The sequence below is a fragment of the Serinus canaria genome, chromosome 4 (genome assembly GCF_022539315.1).
Source record: "Serinus canaria isolate serCan28SL12 chromosome 4, serCan2020, whole genome shotgun sequence".
NCBI lineage: Eukaryota > Metazoa > Chordata > Aves > Passeriformes > Fringillidae > Serinus > Serinus canaria.
Window position 1 is genome coordinate 67,464,730 of NC_066317.1, and position 27,022 is coordinate 67,491,751.

The 27,022-nt window shown below is 39.1% G+C and overlaps 1 protein-coding gene across 2 annotated transcripts in view; it reads right to left on the bottom strand.

The window, feature by feature from the left end:
- The window catches only part of CTNNA2 (catenin alpha 2), a 468,362-nt gene that overhangs the window by 75,590 nt on the left and 365,750 nt on the right, over positions 1 to 27,022 (bottom strand). For both annotated transcript variants that reach the window (XM_050974177.1, XM_050974178.1), the window contains exon 9: positions 25,742 to 25,894. In XM_050974177.1, coding sequence (XP_050830134.1) covers positions 25,742 to 25,894 — 153 coding nt within the window. The remainder of the gene's footprint in view (positions 1 to 25,741; positions 25,895 to 27,022) is intronic.

The window sequence follows — 27,022 nt, forward strand, 5'->3', positions numbered from 1 at the left end:
ATTAAATTTCAGTGAAAACAGGCAACTGTTTTGAGGACACAAACCTTATTATCCTCCTAATGCCTCACTGAGGAAAGAGTTTAACTCATGGCCCACACTGGAGAATCTGAGGAGCTGAGAAATTTCTTAAAATCTGTGGGAAAATCTTCACTTGGATCTGACACTCGACCGCAAACTACAAATCTCTAAGAAACCATGATTCATGCTGTCTGGTGCTTACAGAGCTGCTTCTCTGAGAGAAGAAAATCCTTCTTCCTAAAAGCCACAGCAAGAACTGCACACCTGAAGAACCTCTGGCAGGGAAGGAGGAGAGTTTGGGTACATGAGGACAGGCATGGAGCTGGAAGATGCTCCAATTTGCTTCCACAAGGCATCCTGACCATTGGGATAATCTGAAATCAACATTTTTAACATCAGCCTGCATGTCTGAAACCTGCACTGGGCCAAGGAGGAGCTCCAGCACTTTGGTTTCAGGTTTCTGTAAGAACCTTTCAGTAAATCTCCTCTCCAATTAGCCCCAGGTGAAGGAATGATGAGAGTGCATTTCCCCCTGTGTTATTGGGAAGTTATCTTTCAGCACACTACAGGCCATCATTCAGTTTTCCAGGAAGAGTTTTTAGATTAAATGATTTCTACGATGTCAACCTGGAACAGGAAAAAAAATGAAGGGAAAAAAAAAAAAAAAAAAGAAAATGCAAGGACATATACAATAAAATGAGCATTATTAAATCTTCTCTCAATCTGCTTTGAGAATTGATAATTTCACTCAATATTATGTCCAGGTTAGGTGATGGATGCTACCTGTATTTATTCTTTTTTTTCACCCACAGATTGCCCATCTGAGAAGCAGGTGGGGAATAACCCTCTGTCCTTTTGGGACAGGGAAATCAAGTTTATTTCAATGCTGGGAACACTGTGGCTGAGTCTGATCAGTCTTTACAGAAACCACAGAACATCCATGTCTCTGCACTGATATTAATCTAACCCTACCAGGAGTTATGGAAATTGGAGCTGAAAGGAAAGCTGGCAGATGATGCTCCAGTCTGAAGGCAGGTGTTTGTTTCACTTAGAGCCTGCACTGATGGCAGTTCTATGGATTTCTGTGCATGGAACAGTTAATTAGGGAAAACAAACAGCAGCAGTGTGTGATGAGGTCAGATTCACTGCACCAACTGCAAGGAGTGAGCTCCACTCTGTGCTCAGGGCCCATTCAAATGTATATTAAGAGATTGAGTAATGACAGCAACAGGAAAATAAAGAAACTCAACTCAGTAAACATCTCTGCACATTTCTCCTTTGCAGACTCTCTGTGAGCTCAACTAAATCTGGTCTGTTCAAATTTGTGAGTGAAGAGAACAAGGAAAAATCACATTTACCTACTGTACAGCAAGAATATTTGCATCCTTTAGGATTATTTTTACTTACAGTAAATTCACAGAAATTTAGGATCTTAAAAAAAACCCAAAACAATCAAAAACCCTTAAAATGGGATATACCAAGAAGATACCACCAGTGGAGATGACATTTTAAGCTAAAAGAAGTTTTGACATCCCTTCATACTGTCTTTTTGGCATTTCTGTGCTTGTAACATGACCCAAGGGATCATTGCTTGAGTCTAAAAATTAATCTTTTACATTTAATTGCCACATGTTACCCAGGTTTTTGCAATATCTTTATGCACTTGGAAGATCAAAGAAAAAATAAAACTAACACACATCCTTGAAGGATTTTTCTTTCTCCCAGAGAACTTCTTGGTACCATCAGAAGAGGTGACATGCTGGTGCCTCTGATGTGTTTAATGTGTAAGTGGTGTCTCCACTCAGATGTCTGTAATTAGCTCAGACTCCCCAAACAATGCAAAAATCATGATGAAAGTTTGATCCCTACTCATGGTATCAAAAGTGGATTGCAGTCAACTCAATTCTGAAAACCAATCCCTGTTCTTAGAGTGAGAAACAGCAACAGAAGCCCTGAACACATTAAAAAAGTTAGCAGATTTTAAATATGAATTCTTTAGGTTATGTGTGTGGGAACAAGGGATAAAGGGGGGTCAAGTGCAGCTACAAACAATTCAGCACTTCCACAGTAAAGATTCCAGTCTTTGTCTCACTCAATAATTCTCAATATAGACACAAACCCCATCCAGGCTCCCACAAAACGACGGAGCCGCTTCACTCAATCCATCCCCTGGGACAAAGCTGGAGACCCTCAGCTCATGTAGAGCAGCAAAGCTGCAGTGATTCACTCCAGCCCTGGCTCCTAGAACACACTCTGCTCTGTGGATTGCAGCTTGGAATAACTGAGGTTGAATTGAATTCCACAACCAATCCACCAACAATACAAATGTTGCTGTGCTTTCACTTCTCCATCTGCACAATGGCATTCCAGAATGTTCAATCCATTCTATGTAGAAGTGTCTCTGTGGTGCCACTCCATGTACTGAAATGAATAATAAAACAGTATTTTCTAAAGGTGACAACTGATCACCAAAGCTTTCCTTTCACTGGCATGAACAGGACATGATTTTCTGGCCAAAGAGCATGTCATAGTCTATATAAAAAATGTATATACCATTGCTACCAGAAATACTGGGTAATGTATTATAGAAATAAATCCTACATCCTATATCCTATACCCTTTCATTCTTCTAACCCTCAACTCTTTAATGGTTAATGTTATGTATTCACTGAACAGCCATCAGCATACATTTGCACTACCACAAACTGGAATTTATTCATCTAGCTGCAAGAGGGGTTTGTTAGTTATTGGGGGTCAGTGAACACAGCTTTATAAACTGATATTGAACAGCAAGGAACTGCATTAGAATGAAGCCAGAATAACAATAAGCCAAAGAGTCGGGTGAGTATTTTTTGCTTCAGCTCTAAAATACCCTTTTTTTTCCTACTGTCAGGAAGCTAATGATATATATCCATATATATGTGTGTGTGTATTTTAAATCTTTACTTTCTTTTCATTACTAATTCGTTTAGCTCTTTAAAGCCCTTGACAGCTGCTGTGCCACAGGGGTTCCTCCCAGTGACAACAGGTCCCAAAAGGCAGCAGGTGCTCCAACCTCTTACTGCTAAAAGCTTTCATTCTACTTTTTCCTCTGTCTTTCTCCAAAAATGTGTTTCTGATATATCAAATTATTGATTCTTTCTGTGTGTTTTGTATTACAGGATCACCTGCCACAGGAGAATGAATCCTGATTTATGCTGGCATGAGTGACAGGAGAAATGAGCTCAGTGGTTTTGGGGTAACAGCTGTTGAAAATGTTTATTTGTGTAAGCTCAAGGAAATCAATTCCATTTCTGAGGCAATGGAAATAGAACTTACCCTAGGCAGCTCCCACCTGAGAAACCTTTACCTTTTCTGTGGGAATGACAGACAAATTGTCTGCAGGGTATTAACACCAACATTACACTGCAGTCTCAAGAAAGTCATCAAGAAATGAGACAAAATCACCTAGAATTATGTGGTGACACGAAAGTGATATTTGAAAAATATCACACCACATGCACCAGTAGTCATGCAGCCATTCAGGATTATTTAAATACTAAAACTTCAAAGAAAAATATTTTTCAGTTTATCAGTTGAGGTCTAAATTCCTCAATTTTTGTTTCCTAGCTGTCAAAACCCAGTGTAAATAAAGGCAAGTGGACTTGTGCTCGGGATATTTGAACATTTGAAATTTGATGCTGAGAAAACACTGGTGTGTTTTAAGATCAGCATTACTCATTTTAGAGGTTCACAGAGGAACAGCTGATTTTCACATTCTGTTGTTCCCAGTTTAGACAAGCACTCAATTTGAGAAGGGAGCACAGGGGTGATTTAAATTTAATATCTCGATCTCATTTCAAGAGAAAGGCTTAAACGCAAACACGGTCAAGTTGAAAGTCTTAATGTTCTACTTGAATTCACATGATTTATGGCAGGGGAAAGAAAAAAACCAACCCTGCAGTGTTTCAACAGCCTGAGAAATGCTGGCTTGATCTACAGCTAAAGGAACCCAAAATCAAACTGCAGACACTCAAAGTAACATTTGACACTCAAAGTAACATTTAACGCTCCAGCTGACATTCAACAGAGGCATTCAAACAAACATCCCAGCCAGGAATAAATCCTCCTTTGAAAAATCCTAAATATGAAATAGGGCAGGTACTGCATTCATCTCCAGGGGTATAATTAGACATACAGGGCTGAACTCATGTTCTTACCCTGGATTTGCACACTGCAATTGAAGCCCATCTTCAGCCCTCAGTCAAATGCCAAACATCCTGTTGAGAGGGCTCAAGTGGCAGCTCTTTCTCCTAAGAAATGCTGTTCAAATTGGAATTTAGATGCCCAGATATGCCAGTGAAAGCTTCTCAAGTATTTTGAAGCATTTTTATCCATTTCCAGAATCACTCATTGGCTTTAGTGAGCTGTTCTTCATGTTAGAAGTGCACTCATCTATTAACAAAAATTCCATTTTTCCTTTAAGAAATGGCTCTTTTCCTCAAGGCATTGAAGCCTCTACTGCCCAGTTCCCTATATATTCACATCAGAATATGCAAGGTGAGTGTAAAATGGCAAAATGTGACAACCTTGTGCTCCTCCCTTGGTGAGACCATACCCAGACTGATGATATTGCTTTGCAGACCAGAGTCAGTATTTGAGACCACAGGCTGTCATAAAACTCCCCAAATATTGGGGAAAACAGAACAAATGCCAACACCACGAGCTTCAAGCAGCTCCCTTAGAGATTTTATAAACTGTCTAATCCTTACTTGCAGAATAGGAAGTAAATTTATTAAATTAATTAAATAACTAAACATTTTTTAAACAACTAAACAAACTCCCTCATTTGAAGGAAAAAGGGAAAAGCTTTCCTCTTATAGAGTGGATAAGCCAATTAGAAAAGAATTCCCACCCAACCCCAGTAAGAAGTATCCTGTCCAGTTCATGAGGATTTTGGAGTAGATGTTTCTTTCTGGACTGCAGGCTGTTTTCAAACTAACTAGGAGAATAATCCTCCTTAATATTTACTCATGGCCCAGCTGCTGCTGTCAAGCAGTTTTCTGCTTTTAACAAGTTAAAACCTCCTGTCCACTGTAAAAAGGTAGATAATAATCTGCCTGGTTTGAATTGAGAAAGCATTTTAACTTGGCAGTGATGTCTCTATCTGCATTAGTCTGTTAACACAGAAAAACAAAAAAAATCTCATGATGATGAACCAGAGACAATAAGAATTGTAATATTTTTCCTGCTGCTGCACAATTTTTTCCAAGCTAATTCCACATATCAGGAGGTAATGAAGGGCAATGCAATTCCAAAAGAGAGGCTCAGCTTCTGTCTATAATCCTATAAATTTGAAACTCAGTCGCTGTAAGTGATTAAAAAATTGTGTGCCCAAAATGAATTCATTTTTGTGCAACTTCCTCCAGTTAACAAAACCCATAAAATTATTTTAACTCAGGCTCTCAGTTACTAATGCTTTCTGCAGCCAAAGAAACACTTGGGGTTTTCATTCTGCCTTAGCAGTAAAATCTGGCTTCAGCAGCTCAGAGCAATTTGTAGGAAAGCAAATTTACAGAGTCTCAGTCTGTGACTGCTCTTAGAGCACAAACGAGAGAGCCAAAGGAAAAACCTCTGCTCCAAAGGGTCACAGCTGGTGGCATTTTCCAGCAGGCAAGAGTCCTTGTCCTCTCCCATTCCACCTTCCCCCAAGAAGTGGTGTCTCCTTGATTTTGGAATTTGGTGGGAAGAAGGGTTAGTATTTATCCATCCTTGCACAACAACTTAATTTTTGGACATCTTGGACCATTTCCATGCTGTGCCTGCACAAACAGCTTTAACCTCTGCAGACAGGTTCCAGAGAACTTTTCACTTCTCCCCACTGCCTTTTGTAGCAAAGGATAAACACTGTGCAGAAAAACCTTTGAGATTCAGTGCAAATTAGCAGAGGTTTGGTTCCAAACCCAAATCCAATCAACTGCACACAATTCTGAACCTCCTTCAAAAAGTGTTTGAAATAAAACAGTCATTCTTTGGCAAAACTCAGGCTAAAGAAGATAAAAGTGCTAAAGCATGGGAATTCTAGTTCTTGAAAATCAAAGCAATCCTATCTAACCATTAATGTCTTGAAAAGGAAAATGTGTCAGCATTTGCTAAATGGTGTATTTCTTCAACAGTGAGCAAGATTTATTTAAAGAGAGTAATTACACACAATCCTTTATGCTGAAAGTATATGATCCTGCTTTAAACTGCTAAAGGTGCAGAAATTCTAACATATCTACTTTTCCTAACAGTATTAGCTTATTTTGGTAAAAAATAAAGACAACCTATATTCCTTCAACCTACATAAAACACAGGATTTCCTTTCCGTCTGAAATCAAAGATCACATATCTCAGTCTGTTGACTTCCAGGTGAAAAGAATGACAGACTGGTTTGGGTAGGAAGGGACATTAAAGATCATCCCTGCCATGGGGAGGGACAATTTCCACTGTCCCAAGCCCCATCCAACCTGACCTTGGACAATTCCAGGGATCCAGGGGCAGCTACAGCTGCTCTGGGCACCCTGTGCCAGGGCCTGCCCACCCTCACAGGGAAGATAAGCACAGAAAACTGAAAATGAAAATTTATTTCCTTCACTCCTGTAGAACTGTGGCTCTCTAAGCACATTTAAAAAAAACCAAAAAAACAAAAAAAAAAGGTTTACATCAAGAAATAACCAAGATCATTTGCCCCCTAATTTAATTTCCATTAAATACATGTCAGGATCAACTTTATTTTCTCTATTTTCCATAGGCTGTTTTTTATCAAACTCACAAATAATTTTTATTTTTTTTTACCCAGAACAGTCTGGTGTTTTTTATAACAGAGTTTATTAGCTGTTTACAAAAGAACCCTGACATTTCCACATTTCAGCTAAAGGAAGGAAGTGAAGAATATATCAGCTAAACAAAACTGAGGGGGATGAGTAAAATAGTTCCAACAGCAATTAGTCAGGGCATTATGTTTGATATTACACACTACTGCAGGAAATATGACCAAGTTTCTAAAATATGCAAAAATTCCCACACAATTTCAAAAGATGGTGCTAATACAGTAATTTATCCTGTGTTTTTCCTCTAGATCATTGTTGTTATTGAAGTAGAAAAAATATATATGGCTGAGGGTTGCAATTGATTATAAACATATATGACAAATTCAAGAAAATTCTTTCATAACAAGAGAATAAAACCAAAGAAATTGTGCCAGACATATGATCTGTATGGGAAATATGTGCCAAAAATATAGCTGTTTGAATAATTTTTTTTTCTGTTTGGTGTCTGCAAAGAAAAATAATCACCAAAAAATTGTGTCAGGTTGATATCAAATAAATTCCTGTTGGCCAGATCCAGCCAACTTTACAAATATTTTGACCTAAAAGTGTATTTCTTACCAGGAAAACACTGAGAGGAGATATTTCACACAGCTTCTCTCAAGTCCCAGGTTCTTCCAGAATAATTCAAACCTACATTTTTATACTAGATGCTTTTCTCTATTTACCATTCCCAATGCAGATTTGTTTAGGGGTGTCAGGAGATTTTGTGCTCAGTTTTATGGATTCATTCAGCAGCTCCTGAGTTGCTCCCCCTGTTATTTTTACATGAACCCACGAGTTTTACCTGCCAGCTTTACCCTTTATTATCAAGGCTAGTTTCTTAGTGTTTAGGTTAGCATCTAACATCAACCCAAACATTTAATGAGCTGTCTTATTTTTCAGTGCTCTTTTCATTGAAAATTTCTGCCTATTTTTCATGGAACTGACATTTTGGTGCACCATCCTGCCATTTTTCTGCCCCATATAATCACATGCTGTAAATGCAGACACAGTTATCAAACCATTATCATCAATTACCTGAGAGCTCCAGCTTCTGAGACATTTTATGAATTCCTGAGATTTTTCAGGGCACTGACATGACAAGATACATGGCAGCATGGTGTAAAATGGTTAAAACAGCATCACCAAAATATGAGGTGGGGGGGGGGTAAAAAAAATCAGATTAAACACCACCCTGCTGTTATCCTTATCATGATCATCCTGCCTGTGCACACTTCAACAAACAGTTTTCTGGGAAGGAGCTTTTCTTTTCATGGCCAGTATCACAAGAGTCTCCAGGCACAAAGTGATTTCCACAAATGATTAAACACTCTCCCTTCAGATCATCCATGTGCTCCCAGTAGATCTTCCCTGAAAATGCATCTCACTCCTGTAACAAGGGATGTCAAGTGTTGCTTTAGAAAGAGATATTTTTCTATATCTGCATTGTTAAATAAGAGAATTCCATTGAATTATCTCAGCTCTTGCATGAGCTCTCTGATCCTCTTTTGTTCAGAATTACAGATATATCTACAAGGCCAAAAGGCTTGGACTTAACTCACTGAGGAACTGCCAAAGGAACCTGGATTTCCTCAATGCCCATCAGACCAAGTAACTGCAGAGCAGGGAAAAGATTAAGCAGAAACAGAAATTCTATTGCCTGATCAATCAGAAGGAATTATAACAATCCTGACAGGTTACAAGCACAGATGATAATCTATTGTAAGACTCATATTTGTGGGAGCATTTATTTAAAACCTAAAAAAAAACCAGATCAGAACTAAAGCATCAAGACAGGAGCAGATAAAGATGTTGAAGAAAAAGTGATAATTTAAGAAAATACAATGAATTGTTAATACAAACCATTGAAAAACTTCACTATGTGTAAAAAGAGGAGCAGAGACTGAGAGGCACAAAGAGTTCCCAGGAAGTTTGGGGAAATAGGACATTATAAATGTTTTACAAATGCATCCAAGGTAAGTGCTTGGGAGGAAAAAAGAACCTCATGTTCTGTGACAATGTTCTCAGGGGTCCCAGGGTAAGGGAAGAGATGAGAATCTTGACTCCATGTTCAGAAAGCTGGTTTATTATTTTATGATATATATTATATTAAAACTATACTAAAAGAACAGAAGAAAGGATTTCATCAGAAGGCTGGCTAAGAATAGAAAAGGAATGAATAACAAAGGTTTGTGTCTGACTGAGACAGTCTGGACAGCTGGGCTGGGATTGGCCATTAATGAGAAACAACCAGATGAGAGCAATCCCAGACCCACCTGGTGCATCCCACAGCAGCAGAGAATCATTGTTTGCAGTTTGTTCCTGAGGCCTCTCAGCTTCTCAGGAGGGAAAAATCCTAAGGAAAGGATTCTTCATAGAAACATGTTGGTGACATCACTCTGGTAGGATTTTCAACACAGAGTTTGGAAGATTTGTGGTTATTTTGGGAATAAAATTCTGGAATTGCTTTCCAAAATGCTCTTTGATGTAGAGCTTGAAATTTTCTGCATTTTACAGCTTAGAAATTGGACTGGAATTCGATTATTGAATACTTAGAGAATTTGAATGGTTATTTACTTTCTCACACTTGGTTTGTCTGACATTCAGCCTATTATAAGCAGGGTTTTAATTGCCTCCTGTTCAGGCTTTTAGTTGGATTGTTTGCTGTTTTAGTCTTGTTTGTCTTTACAGGCAGCCTCCTCCACCTTCCTAGCAAATATCCTGCTCTGCTGCTAAGTGCAGGATCTCATATATCCTATGAGAAAAATTGAATTGTTTGAAATTTTACTTCTGCCCTGCCTTCTAACACAAGGAAAGGCTCCCTCAGACATCAAGATGAAAAAATAATAATGATAATTATCAAGACAGAGTTGCAGAATGAGGCACAAGCATGAAATTTAATTTAACCAGAAGATGATTATTTATATAACAAAGATGTATTCTTCACTTTGTAATGAAGTTGCTTATGAAATAAAAGTAGAGTTTCAAGCCACAGAACTCTTCCTTTATTTCTCTCTCCTCCACGCCTTCGATGAATCATCTCAATAAAGACTAAATAAGTCCCTCTTGTAAGATTCAGATTTCCATTTCTTTATGCACACAAATATAGCTGGGCTTTTTTTATTTTCAAATCTGTATTACAACAAAAAATGTCATGCTTAGACAAGACATGAAGAAGAACACATAAGAGCCTGTTTTTATTTCTTACATTACTGAAGAAAAATTCACATAGGAAGAATGAAAACAAGTATAAAAACCTGTGCAGAAAAAGCTGTAGTGAAAAGGATCAGTGAGTAAAAAAAATAGATTTCTGCCTTCCTACTGTAATGACTTCAATTGAAAGCATCTGTATTATTTAGTTGCATGAAGTTATTTCTGTCCTGTTTTTGAAAACATTGAAAAACAATGATGCCATCTAAAACTAGACTTAATAGTGTGCTTACATCTGGCACAGGAAAATCAGTTTTCCAAGGTCTCTGTAATCAGGCCATGCTATCTGCTTGTGTCTGTAACTGTGTGAGTAACATTTGTAGCTGGTATAATTGAAGAAATCAGAATAAAAGCCCTTGTGAAAAGCACATGATTGTTTCCCAGCAGCCCAAAGGAAGCAAGCATTCAAATATGTTGCTGTGCTACCTCAGTCAGATTGCTTTTTAAAATACAAGCATTTTAAAATACAAGCATTTAAAAGACAACATACTTTGCTCAATTTTAAAGAATGTGTCAACCATTTTTTTTAAATGATTCAATGATTATCTATATAGATATAGATCTATATATCTAAATTTAATATTCAAACTCCCAATCAGTGTTAGCTGAGTGCATTCACACTCCCACCCAACAAATGGGACAGGAGCCAAAAGGATGGAGCCTAAATTCATCTATGAAAAATTAATCTAGGACGTGAAAAGGTGTAATAATAATCATCTATAAAGACAAAAAACTGTTGAAACAGGGTAAGAAAATGTTAATGAGACCTTTATTCCTCCCTCAGAAGCCAAGGGTACTTTTTAACTGCTTTTTAGTAACTCCTGTCTTCTACATTTTACATGAAATATAAGCTTCTAGTGTTTATTTTTCTGGAGGGGATTGCATCCCTCAGTTTTGCAGTGGAGTACCCAAGTTCCTCCTGGAATTCTCTGTTAGAAAATAAAACCTGGCCTGTTGAAGATTTAGAGCTGGTAGCTATTGGTCTCACAATCAGCCTAAAAAGGAGGGTAAAATAAAAAATCCCAGAGAAATGGGGGCATCAGGAGCTGAAAACAACAGAACAGTGAGACCACAGAGAAAACCTGGAAATGGCAGATTGAGATGAAGTGTGCTGACCATTTCTTCAGCACCACTTTTCAGGGGCCCGAGTTCCAAGCCCTGTTTGTCCTCAGTCTCTTTCCAATGACTGAAAAACACAAGCATGACTTTAGGATCTCTTCTAATAAAATCCATGTGCACTCCTAACAATGTTATTTTCACTTCCTCCTCTTGGTTGGAAGCAAATCTGAGTTTTCCAGGCATTTCATCCTTCTGGTTCTCACTAAAATCAATGGAAATCTCTTCCAATCCCACGAAACCTCTATAAAAACTGTCCTCCTCAGCTCTTCCAATGGCAGGGTTGCAGCTGGCACTTGTTAGCTTGGTCTAGAGCATAAGAAGTTCTTGGAAGTTTATTTTATGGTAATAAAATCAGTTTAGCTATTTAAATGCTGCAAGTAGAGGTCAGCCAAGTTGCAGCACGTCCCATCTGTTGTGTTGCAGTTACATGCCAAGAGAGCTTTCCACACACCCAGGATGGAAACAGGAGCATCTCTGACAGACACTGCAAACTGAAATAAGCTTGGGGAACTCAAGCAGGTGAAGATCCACCTGACCATGGGCAGTGGCTCCAGGATGTTATTCCTTTGCTGCAGCTTAAAAAAAAATATCAGGGAAGCATCTCTGCAGCCTGCATGAGGTGGGAAATGCTGATGCTCCCCTAAGGCCCACGTGCCCCTGGCTGTCTCACTTGCAAAGAGACTTGATATGATGGTGTTATTACAAGGGAAGGATTTGATGTAAATGAAGCATTTCAAGCCCTCAGCAGAAGGTAATTACATGCACACAACATCCCCTCTGCAAGAAACTGAAAGCAGATTTAGAAGTGCACCACAGGAAAGAGCAGCATCTTCTGTGGGAAAAGCTTTTGCCACAGACATGAATTTTGTTATTCCAGAGGTTTCACCATATGCAACTCATCATGACTTGTCTGAAAGACATTTTTTTGCCTCTAATTGTCTAGGATCCACAGAATCACTGCCAGAGTTGGAAGGGACCCACAAGGATCATCAAACCCAAGCCCTGGCTCAGCACAGACACCCCAACAATCCCACCCTGGGCATCCTTGGGAATGGTGTCCAAACTCTCCTGGAGCTCTGGCAGCCTCGGGGCTGTGCCATTCCCTGGGGAGCCTGGGCAGTGCCCAGCACCCTCTGGGGGAAGAACCCTCCCTGATCTCCAATCTAAACCCCCTGACCCAGCTCCAGCTGCTCCCTGGGTCCTGTCCCTGTCACAGAGAGCAGAGATCAGAGCTGCAGACCCTGATAAGGTCTGACCCATCTCCTCCAGACACAACAGACCAAGTGATATCAGCTGTTCCTCACCCAGCTTCTCTTCTAGATCCTTCTCCATCTCCACAGCTCTTCCCCTGGGTGATTTCTAACAGAGTTTTATCTTCAGTATCAGAAAGCATCCAAGGGAGAGCTGCAAAGAGGGCAGATCCCTACAGAGAGGCACAAGGGAGAAAGGGATCTTCAGTCAATGCCTCCCATGTGCTTTGCCTGATTCCTCTGCTTTGGGATGACAATAAACACCTTCTAAAACTCCATCTCCTCACTGTGCTGTCCCAGAGGGTACAGACAATAGCCATCTAAAAGGTTAAAGGCAAAATTTAGGCAAAATTAATTTTGTCTTGTATGTTAGCAAGGTCCTAGCTATTTAAAATTAATCCTGGAAGTCTACTATGTTTACTTTTACTGGCTTAAATATAGTAAAGAGTAGGCTGCATCTAATGGTTTCTAAATGCTCAAAGTTTTTTGCTCACTTGTATCAAGTCTACTATTTTAAGTGACATGCAAATAACAAGTCAACCAAAAGTCAAAAGATATTATGGATAAAGTGCAGAAATTGGAACAAGGAGTCTGAAAATCTCACTGATGAAATCAGTGTGATAGAAATCACAATGATCAGATCCTTTCACTCCATCTGCCACAGGTTCACTAATAGGATATTGCCTCCAAAGTGGAGATCATATTAATGAGTAAATTAAAAAAGCATTTTGAGTTAAAAAAAAAGAAAAAAGAACAAAGAAACCAGAAGAAAACACTCCAAAGCCCCAAAACTGATTCAAGACAGACATTTGGTGCTCTTGAGCACTAAAAGGGTTTGAGGCAAGAAGCATCACCCTGAGTTCAGTCAGGGCCTGGATTTAGCCCTGGCTGATGGACACTGACACTGAGTCTGTGAGGATGGAGGAAGATTCATCCTTGTACCCCAACCAAGCACCCTGTTCTACAGGTTCACCTACAGCATGCAAAATACCAAAGCCATTTGTGTCAAACCTTACAAAAAAGGAAGGAATAAAAATTGCTATTCTGCTTTGAAGGTGTTGGAAAGAATTCTCCTCTATGAGAGAAAAGGGTTTATAAAGGCAGGTAACCACAAAGAATGGGATTGGACTCAGCAAAAACACTGGGGAAAGATCTTTTTGTGCTTCTAACTGTGATGCATAAAAATGATGAATCATTCTGATGATTGCTACCAATTTTGGGTATGTTTGGGTAACACCTCATTCATTTGCAAATCGGGAAATTTCAAAAATGGGGACAGAAATGCAAGTTCCTCAGCAGAACTCTGAGTTTTATTAGAAATAAAACTCAAATAAAAGATGGTTTATGGCCATGATGTGGATGAGAAAGAAGGTAAGTTCTGCAGCACAAGGCAAAGACAGAAAGCTGTAGGGTAAGAACAAGGTAAAACTGCACTTGCACATTTGCTCTCAGAGCTCCTGCTGCTGCCTGGCTTTTTGCCATCTCATTCTCTGGACACATTTCAGATGGGAAAACTGCTATCAGCGACTTTCAGAAATGAAAATATATGGTGTGACTCAGGACTGCCTCTCTAATGCAAAAAGGGATGGAAGGAGAAAAAAAAAAGATTTTTACCTGGGGTGGAAGGGGGAAATAATGAATACTAGAATATTATAGTGCATTTGAAAGATTCATTAACCTCAATTTTTAATTGAGCAGACAGTAAATAAAGGACTGACTGGAAATAATCAGATTAAATTAATGATTTATGGTCTTAAAGCTTTTATCTGTTAGGCTTTTGAAAATCATCTGTCAGAAATGAGTGTAATTAATACTTACATTGATGTAGAACCTTTTGTACAATGCTGCCAGTGATCTGTTCCTCCTATTTATTTATTTACCAGTATCCACTTAAATGGCAGAGACTGCAGGAACACTGAGATATTTGTGTGCAAGCCAAGGTACAAAATTTCATCTGCTCTTGCTTTCTCTTGCATAGACTGGGAAAGTGAAGTGTTGCAGCTCCCTATTTGTGTTATTTAAGTGTTTTACTTCCTTAAACCAGTGGGTGTTGAGGTCACTCAGTGATTAGCTGCAATTCCATGCATGATTTGAGGTTTAATATCAATATTGTAAGACTGTATTACAAAATTTAATCTAGTATATATATATATATATATATAAATTTATAATATTGTATTATAATTTATATAGAACAGTATTGTAAGAACTGTGGTCAGTAGCAGCTATTCCTCCCAACAATTCAATTTTTATAATGTAAACCAAACATTTTTGTTCAAGGGGATGTCCTTTGACACTGTCATTACCTGAGAGGGGTCCCACAAAGCCTCAGTGATTCTCCTCTCCTGCATAAACTCTACAACTATATTGGCATGCCAACAAAAATAATAATCCCTGTGAGGACTGAGTCAAATAAGGTATCATTATTGCTTTATTCCCATTTCTCCCTCTCCTATTTAAAATTTTATTTGTTTTATTGCTAATACACACTGCTGCCTTCATGTTTTTCTGACATTGCAGCAAGAACAATTCCTGTGACAGAAAAGTACCCATGGCACTTTCAGTCATGTCACAAACAGTGGTTTCAGATCTTATGGCTGCTCTTACCTGCTTCCTTGGCCATGATAAATCCAAATCTTGATATTTCCAAATCCCCTGAAGCCCTGACCAGTACAAGTTGTGTTTTGGGAAGGTAAAGCTGATGTGCTGCCCACTCTGCATAGCTACAATCAAAACCTGTCCTTATTTCATTACAATCAAAGGAAAAACTGGAGCCATGGATTGGTGCCCCAAAGGGCAGGATATGAAATCACAGACCAGGAGGAGACAGCAGCAGCCCCATTTCTGGCTCTGTGATCAAAGGTTCTCACTGCAAAGCAGTGACTTGACTCTGTCACCCAGATGTAATGACCCCATCCTCAGGGTGATGGCAGCAGCCTTTCAGCTCCTCATCCTTCACCAGCAAGACCTGAACCCTACAAACCTTCTGACTGCAGGAGGTGCAGCTGCTGATAAAATCTGGACTTTTCCTCCCTTCTCTATCTGGTGCTTTTCCAAGCATGACACATTGTAAGGAGATTAAGGCTCACAGAACCACTTCTCCTCAACTTTTGAAGTCTTGGAAGCACTTCAGGATCATCAAAACAGGAGTTTTAGACCTTGTATACTGGGAAACTAAACTTACTGTTGAGATTACACTTTCATGCTAAAATCCTTTTTAAGGCTACTTAAAAGTTCCTTAAGAAGTTGTCCTCAGGCTGAAGTTGCTGCTGCCTGCTCTGAGGCCGTAGGAAAAACTTTCTGGGACTTTGAAGAAAATCCACTTAATTGTTTTATTTGATTTTCAGAAGGCCAAGCCTGGAAATAAAGCAGTGAAACCAATGATTTTTTCAGGCTAAGCAATGGAGTCAGTCCTTCTTTATTACCATCAATATTTCATAAAACTTTTTCTAGTGCAGCTTGATCCACACCCTTGTTATAATATTATTCCAGCAGAATAGTGAGGTGGTTGGTTTTATCTTTGAAAATTTAATTAAGGTAAAGAATAAATTTTCAAACACTAGGGGGATTTGTTATTAGGCTTATGGTATTTTACTCAGTAATATCTAGATATTTTCTGAATGAGCTTCCTGCTCTTTTATTTCATGAGGCTTTCCAACATGTCTTCTGCTTCATACTGAGCTCAACTTTTCACTCTCAACTTTTCACTCTCAACTTTTCACTCTCAACTTTTCTAGGATAATTCTGACTAAGAATAATTTCTTTCTAGATCCATATCTACACGACATGATGAATTTTCTTCTTGAATCCATGGGTTGTCAATAAGTAAAAGAAAAAAAAAAGAGACAAAAATTCTAGCCCCATATGTGCTTGACATTCAGCAGCAGCATTACAAGCAGGTGTGAATAAATTCACTGAAAATTCACCCTAAAGCCTTCTCTTGCCCCAGCAGCTCTCCCAGATCACCATTTCTCACAGCCTGCTCTGTGTCCATCCATACCATTATCCAGATTTCTCCTAAAATTTCCCTCATGCAATTCTCTAGCAAAGGCTTCCAGTGAGAGATGAATATTTTGCCCAAATAACAACTGTCCTGGGGGAAACCAAGACATGGTTTGTCTGACTCTCCTGCTTATCTTCAGGATCTGCTTTGACAGGAAAATACTTTAAAGCTGCACAGGCCATTCAAGGCTGAGACTAGTGGTGTCAAAACACAACACCACCAGTCACTGAACCAATCCAAAATGGCACAAGGTGCTTTTTATTCCTGAACACACCTGGAATTCTAAGGAAACACACAGAAGAAGCAATGTGGGATAGATCTCTGTGGCTGTGGTAAACCACAGTGCTTGTTAGAATCCAGCTAATGGGAAACACCAGGGTCAAATCCAGCCCTGACTCACACACTGCATCAGCTGAAGCAGCAGAGACACTCCAGTGCAATTCCTGTGTCCCTTGATAATGGCATTTAGATGCATATTTTGTTCTGGATTAATAAATTAACAAATCAGTTTCATTACTCAGTGGTCTGTATCTGAATATTTGACATGTGGATTTTGCTTGCAAAACCTTTTTATAGCAAAACTGCTGTAACTTTTGTTCAATATGAGATTTCTAGATAAAGGATTACAATTTCTTCTGCATCGGTTCAAAGCTCCATCATTGAAGATGCTGTCCTGTGCTCAAGTCTTTGACATGTATTTTCTCTGGATATCTACTAATTTTTGAGCAGGTCTGAATGCTCTCCAATATTTCTGCCTGACTATTTCCCTGTAAATGATTTTTTTTCAGTTTCCTCAGAAGTACTTACAGCTTTTACTGGACTTTCTGACTTTGTAAATAGTTCTCCCCCTCCATTTCTGCCCTGAAATGTCTCTACTGTTAATGGCAATTCCCTTTCTCTACAGTAATTAGAGCTGTTTGTTTAATTTCCTATTTTGCTGTGACTTTGGCAAAACAGTTTAGATTCCTGTACTTCACCCTTTCATTCCCCACCATTCCCATAATTTCCCTTACACTTTGTGCTCTAGGACAGCTCTTTAATTAAGCTCTTACAGTGTAAGATGCTCATGTAAAAGCACAGGGCTAATATTTAATGATTGAAATAGAACCCTGCTAACACATCAGAGCACAAAGGCCAAGCTGCTCAACTTTTTACAGAGTAATAAAATGTTAACCTGCCTTCAGCAGCCAAAATGTATCCAACACACAGGGTTGAGAAGACACATTGAGGTACCCATTTTAAAGAAGCACAAGAGAAAAACAACAGTGCTGGTTAGGGCACAAATAAAACACTGTACCAAGTAGGATATGAGAATAAAGAAATAAAGAATGAGGGTAATTAGGTGGGGCTGTATAGAAAATATCCTTATTGAACATCCACCATGCCAGATGTTGCACTGCACCATGGTTACAAATTCAAACATCTGTTTGGAGGAGCCAAATCTTTAATTTATGCAGTTGGTTCATTAAAAAAAAGTACCAAGTGCTCTTGATTGTATTAATAACAAGTTATAAATCACAGAGACTGGGGTGTGATCAGACTGCAAGGGATTGTAGGCAAAAATGGATACTAGAGTTTGTAGGAGTCCTGTTATTTTGGGAAAATATGAATCACACAGCTCAGAGCATGATCAGACTGAAGTGAGTCCCTTGCTCAGAGGGTGTTGTTCACTAGAAGAATATTTTTTAAATATTACTGATTAAAAAGGGAGTAATTTGATTGCATCTATTTTAAAGAGGCCTAAAATAAGCATGGTTAAAAGTTAATTATCAAAAAAATCAGATAACTGGAAAATACTGGGAAATTATTACAAATAAATTTTGCTGCAAGGAGATAACCAAGTATTTCTCACCAAAATAAGTAATACAGAACACAAAGAAATGTAAAAGGATTGCAGAAAAAATGTGAAGAAGTGGCTGCATTACACTTTTGTTGATAGGAAATCCCCCAGCATTTTTTCCAATGAGTAAAACCACATGATAAGTCATTTGTTAGCAAATGATGACCTCTAGGAAATCAGATAGCAGAACCAGCCCAGCACTGGCTTTATGTTCACAGTCCCAAAGCTAAAAATACTTTCAAGTTGGCAAGGGGGATTCTGCAGCAATTTCTCAGTTAGTATTTTTTCAAATTTAATTTTTAATCTTGTACTCTCCTGGGAAGGAAGAAAACCATCACCATTACCCACAAGTTGCTAACTTCATGTAGCATTTGATTCTTATTTACATCACAGAAATATCTGTGAACAAATAAATTTATCCTTCAACCCTTCTGGTGTTGCTGTGAAATGTAAGAGTGCAGCAGTCGAAGAAAAAAGGGACAAATGAATAGAAAAGGGTTTTTCAAGAGAATGGTACCAGTCTCACTGCCTCTGGTGTGCTTAGTCAGGTGTTTATAGGGAGGAAGAAATTTTGGGAGCAGAGTTACATTGCCAAAGTAGCCATGAGATAAGGAAGTTCCTCCCCCTTGGTTTCACTGGAAACCCACCAAGGGCAGATGTTGAGGGATCAGCACCTGCTGTAGCCAAGTTCTCCACGTCCAATTGTTTGATTTCCCCTCTATTTCTGTGTCAGCAACGCAGTTTAGAGATCACAGCCTCTGCAACTGCTCCCTTGCCAAGCCTTGGAGATGGAGCCTCATCCTGGAGGCAGTGCTGGCTTTTGGACAAAACCAATCTTGACCATGAGTATTTCCCTCCTTTAATACTCCCTGAGTATTTCCCTCCTTCAATATCCCACCTTCTTCAGAGACACCAGAGGCTCTAGAAGTCACAAAGCAGCAGCTGTTTCTGTGTCTCACCTTGTCCAAGGCACTTTGATTCCATTTCAGCATGATTTGAGACACCAGGAGATGAAGCTGGCATGGATCCCAGTGGAGCACCAATACCCAGTGGGTAAAGTCAGTAAAAAAAGCAGGACAAAGAGTTCACCCAGAACACTGCATTATCAGAAAGTTTCACCCTGAAATAATTGCAGCTCATTTTGCCTCAAAGAAGGAAAGACACATGAGATCTGGCTGCAGGAAGGACTCAGGAACTTCACTCAGAGTCCAAACTTCTCATTGTCTCACTGCAAATAAGTGGACTTGTGGTTTTAGCTACATCAGTACAGTCCTGATGGTTACTAGGAATTAGGAACATCTGCTGCACACCCAGGGAAGAAAGGTCTGGGATGGAAATTAAAACAGAGCAGATAAAACAGTAGGACACAAAGGTAGCTCACAGCTTTAATTTTAAATAAAATCTCTCAACTTGAATGAAGAGCTTGAATTAAACTAATCTATGACCTTCTCAACACTCCTTGATTAGAAGCAAGGATTACCACTTCCTAAATTGTACTTCTTATCTAGCTTAAATGTCAGCTAAAAAGAAAAAGCAGAGTAAAAGCTGATCAGCCTGTATGAGTAATCCCAGGGATGGACACAATTTCCAGGATGCAAGCTGGATGCAGAAGCTATGACAGAATATTGACCCTTTTTCTCCATCATCAGGAGCCAACAGCCAGGTGGGTTCTCTGATGAGGGAGCAGTGTGCACTTAAACAAAAAAGGAACAGAACATGTCAAGGATGTGTGAAAACATCAGCAGGAACAGTCTTTGCTCCATGAACTGAAGTTGCAGAAATAAATGAGACAATTTTTTTTTTTTTGCTTAGGCTTCTTCCTCTGGGTTCTGTCTTAAATGAAAATCTGTCAGTTCATGAAGTTATACAATATTTACAAAAGCACAAAGCAAACACTGTCACCTATTCCTTCTGAAGGCCACCAGTGCCTCCTGGAAGGTGAACTCTCAGCACTGCATCACCCTCAGGGGCACTGCAGAGTCACACAGATGATCTCCACTCCCTAGGAGAAAGTCTAGCTTGGCATTTCTTATGAAGCAAATACTCTGTGTGGTTTTCTGAGAGCTATTTCTGGAAAGAGAAAAACACTGGTTTGGATATTGGTTCTGTTAGTGCTGATGTAAATTGAGATTAAAGCTGTTGTTGACCACCAGTGTAAAATCTTCTTTGTCACAATTTTGCTCCTTTTCTCTCATTACCAAATGAGCTAAGAAGGGGTCACTGAGCAGGCCCAGCTGCTTGCTTTGTGGGCACTGCACACTGACAATGGTGTTTTTCCCCTCCTGTCCTCAGCATGCAAACCTGTTTCCACATTTATGATGGGAAAGATTACAATCAGTCTGATCTAGGGAGCTCCAAATAATGCAATTCTTACAAAATGAAAAGTAGCCTGATTTGTGTCTCATAAAGAAGTTCAAACTCTCTTCTTCTTTTTTTTTTTTTTTGTAAAATTAAAAAACCCTAAGCCCCTAACTGCCCCAAAGTAACCCCATTATCCTCTTCAAAGTGGCAATTACATGGAGAAAGTTAATAAAGGCTCCTGCAAACTTAAAGGACAGAGACACTATAAACCAAAACCAGGTTCTGTTAGATTTCATCTGCTACAAATTACCACCAAACCTCATGATATTATTGATGTGCTTTCACCATAATATCCACTTTAAATCACCATAAACCATTGCCTAACTCAGTTCTCCCACTGGCCAGGTGTTCTTACAAGACAACTTTGATTATTTGTTGTGTCTCCAGAAATCTTTTCATTTTTTATGAGGTGAAACAGACAGATCCATGTGGGCTCCACAAAATTCTTCCTAAAAACCAATTAAAGCAGAAGTGGTAAGGGACTTTTGAAAAGTTGATTTTTAAGTGCTTTAAATATGGTGCTTCATCAGTTCATACAGAAGAAGAAAACACCCCTTCATTCAGGTTTTTTTGGAAATAAGAATAATACAACTGAGTTGAACTCTTGTAAATGTTCACTGACCACCAAAAAGGTGAAGCACTTCCATAAAAGCATTAAAACTCCTCAAAATGAAACAACTAGCAGGAATCTCTTGGATTGGCACCAATCCTATAGAGAATGGAAACTCTGATCCAATCCACTCTAATTTGAATTCCAGCTGAACAGCCTGCAAGAGTTTACTGGATGCTGAATTTCATCTACCAGGAAAACCTGTTAGATTTATTAATTTAATATTTCAAGAAACAGTCCAGGGGACCAACAGTTAAACCAAAGAACCTTTAGTAAACAGAACAATGAAAATTAATGAATTAGCTACCAAACAGTGCTTTGAGAGATGCATTGAATAAATCTGAGCTGATTTATCAGTCAGGTGCCTTGGTGTGGTAGAATTGTCTGTCATTAACCTTATGCTATTAATGAAGGTGCTTGGGTAGAGAAGTTAAATGACTTCCCAAGGTGACATCTGGAGCTGGCATTACAACTCAGGCATTTACTTTCAGTCATTGGAGATAATTTCTTAAAAAACATAAAGGGGTTCATGATGTAAAGATCATGACCTGGACAGGCACCATCACTTCTCTAACCTCACTTTCAGAAGGAAGAAAAAAATTTGAGAAATGGCTGTGAAAAAAGCATTTTAAGGAAAAGAGTTACCCATACAATCCTGAACTGGTACCATCTAAATTCTGTTTTATTATATTATTATTATTTACCCCCAGAATCTGTCTGACAATTTGATTTCTTTTGTATGATTTACATCATAGTTAAGTGACACCTCACTCTGTGTTTCCAACAAAACCCACAGACAAATCTAGTTGTCAGGGAATGTCTCAAAAAATGACAATCCATCCTTGTTGTTAATAATGTTATGGTAAGAGGTAGGGAAGGGAAAATATTATATAATGAAAATGGCTTTTGAGAGAAGATTTAAATATTCTGCACTATGGACTATAAAAGAAACTTAACCTCCTTAAGGCTCGAGCTGACAAAATATATTTTTAAAAATTGGCTATGCAGTGAAAATTCTGCCATTTGTATTCAACAAATACCAAGGAGTGCAATTTTTTTTCCCCTCAGGATGCAGAAATGCAGGTTTCACGTAAAGAAATATTAAAACATGTACTATTTTTGCCTGACCTTTTGACAGGCTGTCTATTGAGCTTGGTAGGACATCCAAGAAATGCAGATTGGGATTTCAAACTGAATGATTAATACTACAGACTTTTCACAGGAATGAACTGGCAGTGCCAAATTCCTCTACCATGAGCAAGTGCAACTCCAGGCCTTTCAGCAGAGCTGTGTTTGCATATCTTAGCAAGCAGTTCTGGCCCCGTGCCTGGGAAAGCATCTTACATTTCATAGTCACTTGATTATGGCTCATCTTTAAACCACACTTCACCATTTGCAAGATACTTGACCCACAAAACCAGAGAAGTCCATCTGCTGAGGTTCCATTGTGCATCAGTAAGTAAAAATGATGAAACTATCTGAAGTGCAAAATCCAGTATAAAAGGGACATAAATACATCCCAAATACGTATTTGTTTCTGCAGACTGATGAACTTGAAATTTGGGGTTAAAAATTTCACTTGCACTAGAAATTTGTTGCTTCAAGATGCTTTTTTACCTGAACCAGAAATAGTTCTTGCTACTAAAAGGGCAGGATCCACCTAAAGGAACCCATCCTTGGAAAAAAGTAAGAATGCACCCACAAGCCAGTACCAGCTGTCACAGATGTACAGGATTCAATTAAGAATCTGCTTCTATTAGTCTGGAATGACCTAAATGGAATAAAAATATTAGATATTAGTCTTGAGACATCTATTGATCCTAAATTTTTGGGTTTTGGTAGGGTACAAGCTAACCACATGACAAAAATCATCAACCAACCTCCAGTTTGGTCTAAAATACAAATCTAATGTAATGTTAGGCTTGTAAAACCAAGACTAAATAATTGAAACTGTGCATTATTTTTTTGTTGTTTCATAGAATCACTGAATGCCCTGGGTTGGAGGGGACTTTAAAGTCCATCCAGTGCCACCCCCTGCCATGGGCAGGGACACCTTCCACTGTCCCAGGTTGCTCCAAGCCCTCTCCAACCTGGCCTTGGACATTTCCAGGGATGGGGCAGCTTTTCTGGGGGCAGCAGGGTCTCACCATGCTGACAATAAAGAATTTCCTCCTAAGAATAAATCTAAATTCTCCCTCTGAGAGTTTAACAGCATTACAGCTGTTTCTCCTTCCCATTAAAGTTGTGAGTTTTTCTGGCAGGGAGTTTTTGGCTTTTTTTTTTTTTAACTACACCCCTAAAAGGTATTTTTCCTCCTTTTATGCCATTACCTCTTATGATATTTTTAAAACATACACTTAGCTATTTTTAACTTTTTTAATAATGCTATTAGACCTGTCATTGCAACACTTTTCTGCAAATCTGTGGAGGATGTGACTGCTATAACACTAACCCCACATATGTTCACTGCATATAAGCCTACAACTCCACTGCCACTATAATATAACTATGAACAAACACTGTGGAGGGGTTTTCCATTTGTTTGGGGTTTATTTTCCCTCTCTTTATACACCTACCAGCTATTTCCTTTTTCATTGCCACAGCTCCAGTCACAAGGAGGCAGCAATAAATCTTTGCAGGTACACAGGGGCTGGGAGGGAAGGTTGCTGACAGCCCTGTGATCCTCTTGCAGACAACAGCAATAAACCTTACTGGATTCAGCACTGGACAGAAAATTTAGACACCTAGGACCTTCCTTTAGGCACCAGCAAGTAAAGTACTAGAGCAAACACCTGATTTCCAGAGCAGAATGAGGTACCTTGACTCCCTGCTTGGCACATGGCAACAGTGAGATGCTCCAGAGCATTTGAAAACACACACCCACTGTAAAAAACCACCCAGACACTTATTTTATCAGGGAACTATCCAGGTTTAGTCAATATTAACCAAGAACCCTTACTCTTGGCCTCAGCTCAGGCTCTACAGAATTAGTAAGAGTCCTGCTCTAACAGAAGACATTCAGATGTGTAGCTCAGTACCTGCCAGATCAGGAGTTCCCTAATTGCATTTCCCTTTGCTAAACAGCACATTGTGTGACAAGAAAACACGTTGCAGATGGGCTACAAAGCCTTCAAAACATTGCTAGTGCAGAAAAATGCCACACAACATTATGGAGCAAATCACTGAGTTATGTTTTTATTTAAAAAAAAAAAGCACTTTTCATAGTTCTTGGCTTGTTGGAGGGCAAACCAAAATGAACATTCTCATAATTTTATTAGATGCCCATTCCATGAGTATCCAAGGTTTTGATCATTATACTTTATATTCCTCATGGTAGAATAAAACTGTTTCAATATCATCCCTGAAGACTTGTAATTATCACTGGTTGACTTTACAGACTGTCTCTTCAGAGAGAGAAGGTACTATGAATATATATATATTTTTATATGTACTACAGGCTTTTCACAACCATGTTCTTAAGGCTGTGCCTCCTCTGTAGGTCCTTTGCCCTATTCCAGTTCAGACTGAAAAATAATGAAGTCTAGAGCAGTCCTTTGCCAGGACCAGTTTGTGAAACACTGATTTGGCTTTTTACTTAATAGACATTCAGCTCAATTGTACTGTCAGTGAAGCTGAACTGAAATTTAATCCTTGTTGCTCCTGTCTTTTGACAAACTGCTGCAAACACCATTTCTAACATGCCCAATTGCTTTAATGAACCACTAAAACACAGCACGTTCCTCTGCACATCATCCAAACATTTCCGGGGCCAGCACTGGCATAAAGTTGACCAAAACTCCTGAATCAACACCTCTACCATTTCTCCCAGTCTTTTCCTTCCTCCCCTGGAGGTGCCAGATGGAAATCTGACTGTGTCAATTAAGTCACTTACTGTCAGAACCCAGGACATCCCTCTGGCTGTCCTGGAGGGCTCGAGCCCCTGCCATGGGGGCTCAAAGACCCTGGCACAGAGTCCAAGACCTCTGTGCCTTTGATTTTGACCCAAAGAAAAAAATTACCAACCTTATATGAAGAACAACAAGCCACAAAGGTTTAAATAGAATGATAGTTTGTCACAAGGTGAAAAGTAGAATTTTGGAGGTTTTAGAATGGGGGCTCGAAGTCCCAAGATAAAGGAATTAGGGTGTGTTTTGTCGTTATTTCCCCTTCTTCCTAGCCTCCATCCAAGTGATGGTGGCACTTTTAGATTAGTTTAAAGTAGGAACACACTGTCTAACATAAGTGACAGGTATTGAGAAATTATTGTAAATAATAGACATGCAGTTTTTAGCATAAAAAGGCAGTCAGAGGACCCCAACCCGACCTGCCAGACAAACCTCGGCAGGTCAGAGAAAAACGTTATAGAGAACAGAAAAATAAACAACCTTGAAAACCAAAACAAAAGAATCCCAACTCCTTCTTCGGTTGCTGGGCTGGGAAAAAAACCCTCTCTGGCACATCTGGAGGCCAGCCAAAAGCACAAAGACACCAAGAACTCACCTCCACCAACTTGTTGGCGTGTTCGCGGAAGACCTGAGCGTATTCCTTCACTTCCTTCTCGTTGCCGCTCTTGGCGGCCTCGATGAGAACCAGCAGCGGGACGTTGGTCTCCAGGAAGGAATCTGAGATGTGATCCATCACTGCCTTGCGGAGCTGTGACAAAGGACAGCAGAGCAGTAAATAAAGGACATTTATCAGCACACCTTCCCACTGCTCATGGTGAAGTGCTGATGTTTGTGTCTCGCAGCGTTATGTGGGAATTTGGATTTTTCTGCTTTCTTTTCCTTCAGTATTTCCAGCAAGCAAAATTAAAAACTTGAGGGCCCAGGCTCTGCAAAGCCCTCCTGGGATTTGTGCTGACATACACCTAATCCTACTGGCCTGAATGGATCTGTGCAGAATGATGGTGATAACTCATGTAAGACACAGCAAATTGATGAGAATTGAAAGCTCCACACTACTTGAAAAAACAGTTCAGCTCGCTAAAAAGCCAAATATGGATTAAGGAGCTTAACTCCAAGCAACCATTAAAAAATATTAGCCTGAATATTTCTAAGCCTTCTCTAATTCCTCCAGTGAATAGTATTCCATGCAATAATTAATATTTTGTGTAGCAGATGCCTTGTGCTTTGTATTCCCATTTGAATAGCTCCAAGAAGTATAAACAGAAAACCTTTTTAGCATTTTCCAGGCAGATTAGAAAACATATTCCAATTTACTCTAAAGGAAGAAAGAAACACCTTCCAAGTCACTGAAGATTTAACACCTGTTAGTCCATGAAAACATCTATTTGAAACAATATTCCTGTAAAAATGATGTCACTAAACTCTTTTCCACATTGCTAATGACCACTAATTAATGTCAGACTTCTCCAAAATTTGAAAGACAGCCAGAAAGATGACTGAAATCTTAAATAATTCTTCCTGGAAGTTTAATTACTCTGTGGGACTGTAGATCAGAAACATCTTGATTATGTTTTCTTCAGCTTTTGTATTGTTAAGAATGAAAAACTGTGGACTCAAACAGAAGCTAGGAGCTATTCAGCCTGGAGGCTTGGGTACCCATTAGTCTCCTTAAATCATGCATTTTTAGTTAGATGAAGCATCCAGAGAGGTAATTTTCTCTATTCTGAGCCCAGACAAGAAAGCTTTAGCTAGACAAGGTGCCATCAAAACACCCAATCACACTGAAAACTGGCCTATTGTCAGACACTGCAAATACACAATCCAAGATGCATTTGCTGTTTGATGACAGCAATTCTCAGCTCTATTTGAATAAGGA